At 37.9% G+C, this 16061-nt stretch overlaps 1 protein-coding gene across 1 annotated transcript; it reads right to left on the reverse strand.

Moving 5' to 3' along the window:
• Nucleotides 1–880: 880 nt before the first annotated feature.
• Nucleotides 881–15498, reverse strand: LOC137044762 (tandem C2 domains nuclear protein). The gene is made up of 12 exons (XM_067421029.1): nt 15437–15498; nt 14337–14412; nt 14000–14194; nt 13722–13892; nt 13192–13259; nt 11507–11582; nt 10829–10935; nt 10226–10342; nt 9210–9401; nt 4597–4711; nt 3603–3802; nt 881–2479 (listed from the first exon to the last, which is right to left on the reverse strand). The coding sequence occupies exons 2-12, from the start codon at nt 14401–14403 to the stop codon at nt 2369–2371; spliced, it is 1419 nt and encodes a 472-aa protein (XP_067277130.1). The 5' UTR covers nt 14404–14412; nt 15437–15498; the 3' UTR covers nt 881–2368.
• Between the last annotated feature and the right edge of the window lie 563 nt (nt 15499–16061).

Below are 16061 nucleotides of genomic sequence, written 5' to 3' on the forward strand. Positions count from 1 at the left end.
ACATGAACACACACACACACACACACGCACACGCACACGCACACGCACACACACACTCACACTCACACACACACACACACACACACACACACACACACACGCACACGCACACGCACACGCACACGCACACGCACTCGCACACGCACACGCACACTGCGCGTTGGTTTTCCATGTTTTATGGGGACTTCCCATATGCATAATTAATTTTATACTGCCATCACAGGAAACTTTCTGCATTTTTACATTTTAGTCTCAATTTAATCTAAGTGATTAGCTGTTTTCCTGGGGTCCAAAAATGTCACCAAGTAGCCAAGGATTTGGGGTAATGCCATTTTTTTGGGGACATTTTCTCCCTATGATATAGGGTTTACAAGGAAATACACACATGTGGACTTTCCATTGACATTATTTTTATACTGTACAAACTGTATATTCTATTCACCTTTACAAAAAACGTTCTGTATCTTTAAATTTACAAAAATATCACAGTAGCTATATGGAATATTCAGATCAGCAAAGCCATATATATATATATATATATATATATATATATATATATATATATATATATATATATATGTGTGTGTGTGTGTGTGTGTGTGTGTGTGTGTGTGTGTGTGTGTGTGTGTTGTGTGTGTGTTAGTGTGTGTTATTGTAAATGAGATTGTAGGAGAGATAGTGGTGTTGTGATGCAGATGTGTAAATTGTGTTAAGTTTGGGAGGATTTCAGATCCTGGTTACTGAGCTAAAATCCTGGACCTGCTGATCCACTTTTAATTGAAACAACGGACAAACAAAAGCACACAGCCCTCATGGTCACAGCTGTTGTGGGTGAGTGCAGAGACTGACACAACATACATTCAAAAACATTCCTGCCATATTGACTTTTCTATTCATTTTATTATTTATTTTGTGTCTTGACTCTGGGTGTTTGATATTCTATATTAAATTTTTTTGTAATTGATTGTATGGTTGCTATCGATACGAAACATTACACAAATACCTTCACACACAAAGATCAGCTGCAGGGTGCTGGGGGTGTGTCTTCAGAAATAACCATTAACTCTGTTCAAACAGCGATCCCGAAGATTATGACGTAAATTAAATCAAACCCGGATGTAGAAGAACCTGTTAAAGGCCTTTAAAAGAGCCGCATAATCAGAGAGGCACTCGAAGCCACACAAACAACCTTTATCTGTTTATAGTGTTTCCTCTGGGTTTGGAGAACGAGCCAATAAATTACCATACACTGTTATCAACTCATACATTTGTCAAATTATATAAAAAATAAATTAAAGTGTCTATTGTGAACATATACAGACAAAAAGTCCCATTACAATATCATACTATTTTTTCAGCAATTTTATCTCTTTTTTTCTTCAGTAACATCAGGATGACAGACTGTGATCAAACAATGTTTGTGAAAGAGCACAAAATACAGTCGATGCAAAGAAAATATTTGCTTTTTAAATATCTGTCTTACATAATATCACATGTGCACTGAACTACAGCATTACTTAACACAATGTACTTAAACATGAATACAATGAACACTCATAAAAAAGCTAGTGTCACCTGTGCAAAAATAAATTCTTATGGCCTAGAAAGTTATAGCCTAGGTCACCTTGAATTAAGGGCAGCACAAAGGATGCAGGGAAGTGAAATGTGTTAACAAAAGCCTCTTTGTTGCACTCTCTTGCAGCCTTTCCCATTTTCTTTTGCCCATGAAAGGAAAGAGGGGAACAAATTGAAGGATTGAATTCCATTTGAATGGGAATGTAACCTAAACCCATCTAAACAGAGTTTTTTTCTGCACTTTATAACAAGTTTCTCTTCTTCCCAAGAGCTAGCGAAAATGAAATAATCATCTCAGAAAATGCAAATATCTCTGTGGACAGAGAACAGATTGATATTAACTGCAGTTTTATGGAGTTGGTGGAGAAGAATACTGAACATAATACTTGATTAATGAATTCTGCATAAAAAGTCGACCAAATAAAGTCTGCTCTTTATTTGGCCATGTTGCTGGCATTTGTAGAGCTCTGAATAATACATTTTATTGCACACTATGGTATTTTGTATGTTTCCTGTTCCTGTGCTATTTATGTTGTACATAGACAATAAGCATGTTCTCAAAGTTACATACACCAGTACACATTGGAGAATGTTAAATCTACAAACAGCTTTAACACATGATTAGCTATAGGATCTGCAGAAGGTGCAACTCATTTGGAGCGATTTCCTCCCCAGAAAACCCATTTCATACCTACAATAAACATAAATAATCAAAGATAAAAAGGGGGCTTTTTTTGGAAGTTGCATTCAAAATCCACTTGGCTCGCAAATCTAATTTCTTCATCCTCTCTCATTAGAGTCGACTAACTCTGTGCCATGACGTCACCACTTTTTCAGGATTAGTCATGGAATCCCTCCATTGTTCCACTGCCTCAGGAGAACTGCTGTCAAATCCTAAGAGAACCTAAAAATGAAGGAATACATACTGTAACTTATGGAATATGCTTCTGTGGGGCTATAGGAGTAGTTCACTTCAGAATTAAAATGTATTGATAATTTAGCCACCCCCCACGTCATTCAAGATATTCATGTATTTCTTTCTTAAGTTGAAATGAAATTAAGGTTTTTGAGGAAAACACTCCTGGATTTTTCTCCACAAAGTGGGGTAAAATAATTTGAAGGCTGTACGCGATCTCAGACGATCAGTGATTGTCTAAAAAATATACTTTTTAACCACAAATGCTCTTCTTGTCCTGATCTGCAATCATGTGCCATGTATTACTTCATCACGTTTGGAAAGGTCACGTGTGACGTAGGCGGAAATATCGTGGTAGGGCGAAAAACTCCATCTTATTTTCTCTTCCAACTTTAAAATCGTCTGACATCATTGCTTTGCCTTTTATGTGAGGGGGGTTTGACTTAGTCTTTGCACGTTCTCTTTATCAACACTTGATTGGTACTTTTGCATTCGTCATGCATGACCTTTCCAACCTGACGATGTAATGCGTAGTGCATTGCAGATCAGAGCAAGAGCGTTTGTTAAAAAGTATATACATTTTTTATATTTTTTAGAAAATGACCCATATTCCTCGGCTGGAATAGCGTAGAGCCCTTTGAAGCTGCACTGAAACGGCAATTTGGAACTTCAACCCATTGTACCACAATTGTACAACATGAAAGTCCACTATATGGAGAAAAATCCAGGAATGTTTTCCTCAAAAACTCTAATTTCTTATCTACTGAAGAAAGAAAGACATGAAGACATGGTAATACTTTACAATATGGGTGCACTAATTCATGCTTAATTAATGCACAGATAATCATGAGTTAATGTATTACTAATGGTGAAATAACTCATTTATTGATTACTAGCCTATAAATCTCGACGCACCCTAGTGGCAGCAAATCTAATCTTCCCGCGAGTGTCGTCTAGCAACTCTCAATACAGTTCTGAGCTGTAAACGCCAAACTCTGGTCAGGCCAATCACAAGTCAGTGGGCGGGGCTTAACAGAATGACGACAGAGTTGCGCTTGCGTGATGTATGTAAATGTAGTGTGTTGTAGTATGTATTTTGCTCCAAACTAACCTGTCCGAGCAGGTGTTTTCTACGAACAGAGCCACGGCTGTAGAGTTTGACTGCCAGCTGCAGATTCTGGTCCTGATTGGTGATAGGAAAGTGAAGCACCTCCTCCCATTGAACATGTCCCCCAGTTGACTTCACCGCCTTTGTCTTCCTCTTCAGTAAGAACTTGCCCTCACTCAGCAAGTCAACCTTCACAAAGAAACCTAAAGAGAATGTCCATTTCATCAACATATTCTTTTGATAATATATTTACTGTAAATTATTGGATCGGTGAAATTAACCGATATTCCTGAGGCCGATAGCTTTCATTTGATATATGACTTGTCTATTTTAGGTGTGTTTGTGTGATAAAAATATGAAATTTTATATTATTTGCATAATTTTCTCAAGGGGTGGTCGTTGCGGGGGGGTCGAATTCAGACCGTATTATTTTATTCTATGTAATATAAATGCAGAAGTTATTGGGTTATTAAGAAAGCTGAGGTTATAATCTTTCAAATGATACCATATATGTCTAGTTTTGTGGTGCGCAAGTTATAGATTTTTTTAAAAGATTATGATGATGCAATTTTGGACCCACCGGTGGGTCCAAGAGGGGGTGCAGAGCTGAAGTGGTTAAGAGAGAACTTTAACTAAAGATTCTGCGAGTGAGACTCTCTGATCAGTGCCCTGACTACTAAACTAGGGAGCTGATTTAGACGCACCCTTCTGTCTCTATTAAGTCCCTCTTTCCAAAAAACACAATGAGCACTGATTGGTTGGCTGTACCAGTGTGTTGCTATTGGTTTTGGAAATGTCACACTGAGCATAACCATAACACAATTCTACCAGGCCTCAGCCCCTTTTCATTTGTGTATGCCTTGGGTGAGAATCAGTTAAATGAGGAATATTGGAGTGGAGTGGATTTTGTAAATTGCCATAAACTTTTTAATGCTCAAACAGACACATTACAAAGTAAGCAAATCAGTAAATGTAAAAAAGGCATAATAGGACTCACTCTGTGTGAGTGGTGAGGAAGATGACGGTAGGTTTTGAGCACTAAGGATCTGGAGTTGCATTCGACTGCTCACTGGCTGGAAGCACAAGGCCAGCTGAAGCTCAGCGTGACACACCTACAGAAACACACACACAATCCCTGTTAGGTTTAGCTGCTATGTACAGTGTGTGTGTGTGTGTGTGTGTGTGTGTGTGTGTGTGTGTGTTTTAGGGCAGACTACCTGCTGCGACTTGTTCAATGATTTATATTTGAGACACAAACCAATTTCTAACCCAGTAACACACAAACAGCCATTACTGATTTGAAAAAAAAAAGTCCTCTTGACCTGATTCCACTAAACTCTACTCCAGAATGAAGGTCAGTAGAACACAGTTCAGTCCATTTCAAACACCCCACTAGTGAAAAAAGATTTTGTACTTCAAAAAAGCAATTGTCCTTGTTAAGTTTGGATTTTAGTTGCGTACACACAAGCAAGCACACAGGTACTTTATTTTAAACATTCACTAAAAGAACAAAGTAATAGCTGGCAGAAACAGCAAATAGTTGGCATATATATGGCATAACAGTAACATAACTGTGCTAAATATTTTTAATATATTTGAAATGTTTAGCAGCATTATAAATGTTTCTGCTGGCACTTTTGATCAATTTAAATGAGTGCTTGCTGAATAAAAGCATTTCTTAAAACAATCTCAAAATCAAGAATTTAAAGGGTATTCTCAATTCAATTTGTATTTGTTCACAGTGCTTGGAAAATTACAGTAAACATTTAGTTTCTGTGGGTTTTAAAACAAAGTTTAGGAGCATTTTAAGGGTTTTGAAATGGCATTGAAAGAGCTGGTTTCAGTATATTGATTTCTTCCTCTCTGAGAGCTCAGTCTGTTTGTCTCAGCCCCAGTGACCTGAATATCACATTAGAGTAGCAGCAGCTATTTAAAGGGGGGGTGAAACACTCAATTTCAGTCAATCTCATGTCAATCTTGAGTACCTATAGAGTAGTATTGTATCCTTCATATCTCCGAAAAGTCTTTAGTTTTATTATATTTATAAAAGAAATATAGGCTGTACCGAGTCTTTCCGGAAAAAACAGAGCGCCTGGAGGCGTATCGTGTGGGCGGAGCTAAAGAATGAAGAGCGCAAAGCAGTGACGTCCTCAAGCGTGGAGAAATTCATGGCTATTGATCTCAGCTAATAGATATATGATCCAGAATCATTCGGAGGCTGAAATAAATTGAACAGGAGAAACAGCAACAGCAGGACGTCCGTCTCTATGGTATGTACTGTATTTAGTGGCCTGTCAACATTTGTATGTCTTTACTCGCAGTTTATGAGGACATGATTCGGTTTATGGACTGTTGTATGCGACTTAACATTAGCAGTAGCAAGCAAACCGGTTTTGCACGTCAGACTAGTGTAACGTTATACAGAACAACAATGGACTAACCGTTAGCGCATTTGAATGACGAAGCACGCGATCGTGTCGTTTACTGATGTTTACTCACGCGACGATAGCCAACAGCATAGATATTTGAAGCAGTTTTACTCACCGGCTGCTTCCAAAGCAGGACCGAACCTTTCTCGCTGGGACCGCTCCGTCAAAAACACACTTCTTTGGTATGATTTGGTAAAGTCCTGACAGCAGTGAACGGTGGAGATCCACTTTGCGATGCGACTGAAGCGATGTTGTGAAGCTTCCCGTCATTTCTGTGTTCAAATCGGTTCAAATGCAGCGCTGCCTTCCCAAAATGCTGTGCTGAAGCGTTGAAGTCGCTTGATGTCACCCATAGAAATAAAGTGGAGCGCGGCGCGGACTACAACGACGACTGGATCTGCACCTGAGAGAGTGTTTATGGGCGTGCATTTCCTCTCTCGCTCTAGTCACGCGCGAGCGCACCCTACTGGGAGAAGAGCCCGTACGGCCCATACAAGGACCTTCCGCTCTATTGACGTCAAGCCGAGCCATACTCAAAAAAAACTCTCCGAAACTTGTGAGAAACCGGAAGGAGTAGTATGTTTGACACAGAAATACTCCATCAAACGTCCAAGATTAGTTTTTTAAACTTTATCAATGTTTAGGATGGGAATCCAAATCTTTAACAGTGTAAAAAGCTCAGTATGCATGAAACAGCATTTCACCCCCCCTTTAAAGTAGTTATTGTGGGTAATTGTAGGGGGAGGTTTAAGATTTTTTTCAAATCTTACAGTCAAAATCAGGAAGAACCTGTAAGGGAAAGAACATTAAAGGTAGGCTAAACTTTTTTTCCAAATTTGTTTAAATATTTTTTTATATCAATACATAATTAAAATGTAAGTACTCTAAAAAAGAAAGTATAAAATTTGAGTGTCTGTAGACCTCTCACGAATGTTTTAAAGACAGCTCATTATTTCCATTCACTCCACCTTCTCCCTTCTGGGCTCTTTCCAAAGCCACGCCCCCAAAACACATGAACACACTTCACCGACCGCTCAGCTGGAAGATGCTTTATTTACCATCAGACGAGCAGTGTGCATGTGACATCATGTCAGAATCACATGTAATAAAAAATCTAACTTTATCAGTATGAATATAAACAAATAAGACGTCTTTTAGTACTCACTCTCAAGCTAGAATACCGATACTGGTAAAGTTTAAAATATATTTTTGTTTAATTCGGTAACGAGCTAGTTATATTTATAAGGCAAAGCTAAAAACAGGTAGCCTGACAAGCCAGACCCATATCAAGATGTTTGGTCTGGAAACTCACCATAGACAGGGCTCAATCCGAGGGGCGGGATAAATGGTTGTCTTTCAAACTCCCACTGCACGCGATAGGATAGCGCTACACCAACCAGAGCAATGAAGGTGAAACAGAGCTCCTTGATAGATTAAACATTCACCGTATCTGGTCGGCAAAACTCCGAACACATCTTCCCTTCTTAAGAATGACTTCAGTGCCGTTCTTTGTTCTTTTCTCAGAGAAAAGCTCAACTCCAAGTCTTCCAGAGTCGTGGTCAGAGCTGATTCGAAAGACCGCCGTTCGGCAGTTTCTGTGTTTACTAGAAGCAAGCAAACGCAACTCGTCCGTCGTCATTATGGCCCCGCCCGCCGCCCGATATACATGATGTGATTGGCCCGGCAAGAGTTGGGGGAATACAGCTCAGAAGGGTATTGAGAGTTGCTAGACGACACTTGCAGGCAGATTAAATTTGCTGCCGCTAGGGTGCGTCTAGATTTCTAGGCTAAAAAACAGGTAGCATTGATAAAAAATGTTTCCAATAACATCAGTTATACTGTGGTGAAGATGAATTTCGTGTAAGATTCATAATATATACTGTGTTTTGCATGTGAGAGTTTCCATGATGAAAGCATTGTTGATTTAGCACCCTAGCGGCAGCAAATCTTATCTGCCCGCGAGTGTCGTCTAGCTTCTCTTAATACTCTTCTGAGCTGTAAATGGCAAACTCTTGCCGGGCCAATCACATCGTGATTGGTAAAACTTTAGTAAACTTAAATTAGTAAACTTTTCTTGGAGTTGAGCTTTTCTCTGAGAAAAGAACAAAGAACGGCACTGAAGTCATTCTTAAGAAGGGAAGATGTGTTTAGAGTTTTGCCGACCGGATACGGTGAATGTTTAATCTATCAACAAGCTCTGTTTCACCTTCGTTGCTCTGGTTGGTTGTAGCACTATCCTATCGCGTGCAGAGGGAGTTTGAAAGACAACCGTTTATTCCACCCCTCGGATTGAGCCCTGTCAATGGTGAGTTTCCAGACCAAACATCTTGATGTGGGTCTGGCTTGTCACGCTATTGTTGATTAGTAGTAGATAAAGCTAACTTAGTTCTAAAAAAAGTTCCTGGATGCGGTGTACTAGCTTTTACACATGCATTTTGTTATCTAAAGTTAAATTTTCGAAATTCAACACGACAGCGATCAACTTGAACTAGATATATTGAGTATTTATCATCTCTACTAATGGCTAAGTCTATAATATTGTAACTTTATGCTAAGTAATGTTATGTTAGCTATATTAGGCAGCTTCATGTGCTAGTGATACATGCTTCATGAAAACATAAACTGAAAAAATGTATAATCAAAATGAAAGATTACCTGTCTAGCAGAAATACAGCCAGCAATGAGTCGTTTTTCATCCCCTTTAGGTCCCTCAGTTCTCGACATCATTGGAAAGCCACGCTGATATTTACTCGCGTTTGATTTCTTTGTTTATCCAAAGACTTTTTGTGCGTTTCCTTTACTTGTAGGCCTACTGTCTTCCTTTTTTTTGCCTTTGCTGACTGCAAAACCTGGCACCGTGCATTTTGAATGTTTTTGCTCTCCCTAGGGGTGCGTGCATGTGTGGGCAGAACCTGTAGCGAAAACGGTGGTTGCCATGGTAGCGAGAGAGAGTGGCAGTCGCCCAAGCCAATCACTTGTTTCGTCCCAAACGAAAATATTGAGCGGTGTTTATTGTTGATTTTTATACTCTCTTTTTCAGAGTACTTACATTTTAATTATGTATTAACATATAAAGAAAGTTTAAGCAAATTTGGACAAAAGTGTTTTATATCATTCTTACCTACCCTACCTTTAAGATTAGCCATACGGTCACAATGAGATGTAGCAGGTGAGGACTCACATGTGTTTTAGAGTGAGGCTTGAACTCCAGCCAGTGCTTTGTTTCCTGCGGTCCGAGGGTTCGCAGAGATAATACACACTCTCCCAGTGTCCTCTTACGTGATGTGTGAGCCTGCAGGCGCAGAACCAGTGCTGATTTGCGGATTTGCTCTAAGTTCAGAGTGAACACAAATGTCTCCATGAAGACAGTGTCCTAAAAGAGAAAAAGACAATATATTCAGATACTAAAACAATAAAATAAAACAATACTGCATGCTCTACTCGTGTGGGAATTATCTCTCTATAACTCTGTAACAGCCAATAAACTATTTGTGTCCGATCAAAGGGGTCTATGATTCATCTCAATAGGGAAAAAAATATGGGTTTGGGTTCAGAATTTCTTTTTAAATATATTTTTTACAGTAATATTGGGAAATAGTATTGCCATTAAAAAATAATTCTATATTGTAATATATTTTAAAATGTAATTTATTTTATCTGATAAAAGCTGAATTTTCAACATTTGTATTATTATCAATATTGAAAACAGTTGTTCTGCTTAATATACAGTGCACCCAGAAAGTATTCACAGTGCTTCACTTTTTCAACATTTTATGTTACAGTCTTATTCCAAAATGGATCAAGTTCATTATTTTCCTCAGAATTCTACAAACAATACCCTATAATAACATGAAAGAAGTTTGTTTGAAATCTTTGCACATTTATAATAGAAAATAAAATAAAAGCAATCACATGTACATAAGTATTCACACTCTTTGCTCAATACTTTTGGAAGCACCTTTAGCACCACAGCCTCAAGTCTTTTTTAGTATATGATGCTACAAGCTTGGCACACCAATTTTGGGCTGTCAAATTGAGAAAGGCACTTTAAAGAAGCATATGTTGTAGTTCCAGCATTTACCAGCAGGGGCTAACTGAGCTATGCTAATAATTTTAACCGCTTCATTATCATCAGTGAAATCTTGAATCAATTGAATTTTGTGTGCTGTAGTTTTATGACTGCTAGATTCTACTCACTGCTGATGCTTCCTTGACTGTGCTTTTAAATCGCACTGGCTTCGTCATGGTGATGACCCCTTTGACCCCAATGTTCTGCAGGTCCATCCCTTCAGTATACACACTCAAGTCTGTACACTATAGAGAAAGTACCAAAAAGGGAATTTGAGAATCAGTAAGTAAGGCTGAAAGCTTCATGACCTACTGTTTATGAGCTTTTATTACCACTAAAACCACTGTATGTCAACAAGGGGATTTTTCTTGAAGAGGGAAAAGGAGCCAGGGAGTTTAAAAAAAAAATTGTATTAGAAAATAATTGACAGCAATAAAATAAGCATTATGAAATATGAGATACAGTCTGTTAACTATGATGCTTGATTTCAGTATACCACCACACACCCTTGATATCAAAATATGTGTAAAATAAAGAGGCGAAGACAGACAGATACAGACATAGTTATTTTTCAATTATGTAAAAACTAAAGATTCAAAATAGCTTGTTGGAAATGTGATCATTTGTTAAAGGTCTCTTACAGCGACACAGAGGCTCCATTCAGCTGGTCTCTAAATGGGACACAATGGTCTGTTGTAGACTAGCAAAGCCTCTCCTGGTTGAAATCATACCTTCACTAAGGTGATCCACACCTGCTCCACCGCCTCCTCATACTTCAGGTGCACGCACACTTTTCCCGGCTCACGATCCCGCTCATCACCAGACAGAGTGATGGACTCTATGCAAACACATATAAATATTATCACTCCAAAATATAGTCCACATGTCAATCAGTGTATATGTGTGAACCCTACCATATAAAAAGATGTTACTGTGAATGGTAAATGTTTGTTATATTGAAATATTTTCAGTTTCTTTTTTGTGTGTTTTTTGTGTGTTAAGATCCACTCTACATTCTGAGAGTTATATGATGACTTGTAGTACACAAGTACAAGGTTCCAGTACGGACCTCAGGGAAAACATTTGGAAGTAATTACTGTGTCTGCCCTTTACGATTTCACAATCTGCTGTGATCTGAGTCTATCCTGTGTGTGTGTTGTGTGTTTGAGAGTCTGTGTGTGTGTACACGGGGTGAGGAGAGAGGGAGTAAGATTGTTGAGAAATAAAGGGTCCAAAAGACCCTGAATAAAAACAAAAGGAAAACCAAACAAATTAAACTGTAGTGGAAATTCCAGGTAACAGTAGAGCGGAACCCTTTCCAGAGAGTTGTATTGGAAGGGAACTTTGAGGGTTCTTTTGGAATGCGTCCGACTGCGGTTACGACTTCAGTGTTCGTCATGAATGGTTACCTAGACTACGGCTGCTCCCAAAGGAATCCTGAAACGAGGATGTGCTGCTCTGGACACTGGATACAGAATCATAACGCTTGGAGGAACAAGAGAGGAAAAAATGTTACTGAACAACAGCATGGCAATCATTAAACAGCAAAGTATCAGTGTATATACAGCACACTTAATTCAGGAATTTAATCAGCTATGATTGATGCAAATGCAAAAGACCACAAACTAACTCTTTATTTAACTTTAACAATAATAAAAACTTGACCCAGCTCAACTCAAACTCACGCTTAATAATGCCATTGCTGATTTGTAATTCATAGATTTCTTAATGGTGATAGTGATCTGACAAAGAATGGAAATTGTATAACTAAAGTCATTAATTAAGCTATTAACTATGTTAAATGAATTAAAAATATTACATTTATAGCAGATCTATTCTTGAAATACAACAAATTATTTTATTTCATGATATAAACTACCGTTCAAAAGTTTGTAATCAGTAAGAGTGAAAAAAAAGATATTTAATTAATACAAAGAAATTAATATAACTTTTAAACTTTCTATCCACCAAAGAATCCTGAAAAAATGCATTGCGGTTTCCACAAAAATATTAAGCAACGCAGCCATCTTAAACATTGAAAGTAATAAGACATATTTCTTAAGCAACACATTTCTGAAGGATAAAGTGACAACGAAGACTGGAGTCATGACTGCTGAAATTTCAGCTTTGCCATAACAGGAATCAATTATAATAATAGCAATAATATGATAACTCAAGTGTGAACAGGTGTACGGGCTCTCAGCTGCACATGAAAGCTGCAGTTTTACAGTTTTATGGAATGGGTTGTTTAGTGAGGTGTGTGTGTTTGTGTGGTTCAGGTATTCTCTACTGTGGAGACAAAATATCAGGATAGTAAAACCAGAAATGTGTGATCTTGTTGGGCCATTTTGGTCCCCATGAGGAAAACAACTTACAAAACATGCAGTTTGAACAGTATACAATCACAAGGGAATGTCTGCATAAAATATGGAAACATGGAATGTGTGTCTGTGTTTTTTTATGACATATCAGGACACAGATGTGTATAATGACATGGGTATTACAAGGAGAGGATGACGTATGAGGACATTCGCCATGTCCTAATTTTTCAAAAATTTAGTTTTTTAGAAATAAGAGGTAAACTGTGCAGTTTACCTGTAAGGGTAGGTTTAGGGGTAGGGGTAGTGTAGGTGTGTAGAAAATATGGTTTGTATGGTATAAAAACCATTACGCCTATGGAATGTCCCCATATGTCACAAAAACAAACGTGTGTGTGTGTGTGTGTGTGTGTGTGTGTGTGTGTGTGAGCCTGTTTATGTGGTTTATGAGGACACAAATTTGTATAACTACATGGGTATTACACTGGTATTACTCTATAAATGTGGTTTATGAGGACATATCAAATGTCCTCATAATTCAAATGGCCTTAAAAACATACTAAATGATGTTTTTTTGAGAAAGTAAAAATGCAGAATGTTTCCTGTGATGGGTAGGTTTAGGGGCAGGGGCAGTGTAAGGGGATAGAAAGTACGGTTTGTACAGTATAAAAACCATTACGCCTATGGAGAGTCCCTGTAAACCACATAGACCAACATGTGTGTGTGTGTGTGTGTGTGTGTGTGTGTGTGTGTGTGTGTGTGTGTACACAACTTACCTGTACATGGCCCTGAGGGTTTGACAAATCAAACATGGACAGACTGAGTCTCTCTTTGCCACTGTGTTCTAAACCAGTAAAAGATACAAATAATTTCACTGATTTTAGGAAGAGTGGTTGATTTAGTTCATCAGATTATTCTTTCATGCAACAGAAGTGATTCCATTTAAAATGTCTTCATCAGTTTGATATGAACAACTGTGTCATGCTCAGCCACTGAAAACAAAGCAATAGGAATGTGGCTAATGTGTAAACTCTTAACAATACGATCTGGGACATTGTCAGTGCAAATCTGCCATGAACAATAAGGGAAGGAGAAGGAATAAAAAAGAAGGATTATGCACAGGTGTGTAGGAACATACATATTTGAGGTAACATGCTGAGAAGGTAAGTGCTGAATTATGCTATGAGGAAGTGAAATTGGACAGTAAATCCACTCTTTAAACATTACGCACCAATAATAAATAGAAGGAAAACTGCCCCATATAACATCTGGCTTTGTGTTTTAAGCAGATCTAAATGTATCTCACCTATGCCAGGGCTGTTGTTGGTTCTATTTTTCAGAGTGGGGCGTCTCAGTGAACCTGGCGACACGTAGCTGATCATATGACTGCTGTTTAAGCTCAAATCAGGGTCATACATCGTTTGACCGCCTCCTGCGAGCTCTGCCTTCCTTTCTGCATAAGTGCTCCTTGTGGCACCTGAAATCATTCATATCAAATTTGTACAATTGTGATTTTATAAAATAAACAAAATATATAAAATGATGTGATTAACATATAAATCTCATCTGAGTATTACTGCTTACTCTGTTGCCCGATGTTGTAGCCAGAGTACTGCGCCCCTCTCGGCTGGATGTAGGAGGGTTTGAAGGTTGGGATGATGAATGGAACCTCCCGGCCGTCTGGAGGCAGTTTAGACAGGAGATAATCCTCTGATACGCCAACATCCCTCTTCACTTTAGACTTAACAGTTAATTTACCGGGAGGTCGAACCTTAATCACTAAAAACATATATACAAATACATCTTTCATAATTAATATATGCATTAATATTTATAGATATATGTGCGTATGCATAATACAATGAACAATGAGAAGGTGATGGGGAGAGAAAGAGAGAAAGATAGGCAGAGAGAGACTCACTCTGAATCTCTGGTTCGTTCTCCTTGGACGTAAATGTCCTGCAGCAGTTTTTGATACATTCTGTCATGTTGAGGATCTGCATAAACCAAACACATAAAAACAGTTGGTAGCACTCCTTTCCACTTTAGACATTCTACTAACTATATGTAACTACACAACTAGACTGTCTGCTTAATATCTACTAATACTTTATTTTAATGTTCCCCCAACAGACATTCTACTGACTTTAAGTAACTTTGCAACAACATGTCAACGTATTCTACTAACCGTAACCTAACATTCTACTTATATTGAGAGTAAATTGAGATGTAGTTGCAACATTACTTAAAGTTAGTAGTAGTTAGTGTCCACACAGTGGACTATCACAATAAAATGTAATCAAAGAATTAGATGACGTCCAACCGTCCACTAAAGAATTCTGTACACAATGTAATTTGCATCACGTGTTCTGCTTTTAATACATTTTGGTGAAAATGATTGAGATATAAATTATTTTTAGAATAAAACATCCATCTCCAGTGTATTGCTAAGGATCGAAACTTTAAAGGAAATTATGCAGAATAGAAATAGTTTGTTCAACTTCATTCAATTTGTCATATTTGCCTTGGTTTTTTCATATTTCTTTTTTTTTATTTCTCATATTTTTCACTGACACTGTTATGTCCTTGGTAAATAGACCTAAGTAATTGATAATGAAAATGAACACAATACATATTTCATTAAAATGTAGCCCATTTCAGTTTACATTAGACGTTCGACGTTTTAATCCTGTTATAACACCCAGTTTTATAGGCTAATGAATTACCTATAGCAAAATTGAAAGTTTGTAGGCTATCAGGGGCAAAACAAAACAAAACATTACAAACTATACATAAAATACATGTTTGAATTAGCATAATAAATGAGTAAGAAAGGGCACAAAGTTTCTCACACAGTTTTAATAAAAGGCTGAGTAGGTTATAAAAGTGCCCGTGGAGTCCAAAGTTAAAGAAATACACAACACAAAAAAATTATAATTATTTCGACAATAAAGCTTAAAGCTATTTTCCTCTATCAGCCAAAACATTATGTTTGCGTTTAATGAATTATGTAGTACATACCTGTGCTGCTGTCCGCGAGGAGCTGAAATCTCTGAGCTCGCGAGTGCAGCAGGTGCGCCTGAAGCCTCCAGTGAGCGAGAAAACTTCTCCCTACGGTTGGGTCCTAGTGCCCGCCGGTGCAAGTCTATACACTATTGGGACATAGTTTGCTATAGAGATGACTGGGTCATCTAGTTGAGCTGACTAACACCATAATTATCCTAAATTAACCCTATATAAAATTTGTCCCTCCCTTTAAATATATATATAATTTTAAGACATTAATGTTAAAGCGGTTGTTTGTAGATTTTGCCTCTTTGTCGCCATCTCTGTTTGAAACCTACAGTTGCAGTTCTTTGCAGAATTATCATCTTTATCTGGGTTGTGCATCGGCTTGGCTCCTCATCACAAATTAATCCAATGTTTTCAGGAGTAGCCTATTTGTGGCTGTCAGTCAATCAACGGTGTGGATACTGTACTTCGGAATCACAGATTCTATGTATTGGAAGTATAACCAAAATAAAAAAATTTACCGGAAAATGTCATCTAAACAAGTAAAATCTGCCCCTTTTGTTCTGACCAACTGAAAAAAAAAAACCACAATCTGTCATCAAAATGATACGTTTAATTATTCCAGCCAGGGCCC

Source organism: Pseudorasbora parva, chromosome 17 (genome assembly GCF_024679245.1).
Source record: "Pseudorasbora parva isolate DD20220531a chromosome 17, ASM2467924v1, whole genome shotgun sequence".
NCBI lineage: Eukaryota > Metazoa > Chordata > Actinopteri > Cypriniformes > Gobionidae > Pseudorasbora > Pseudorasbora parva.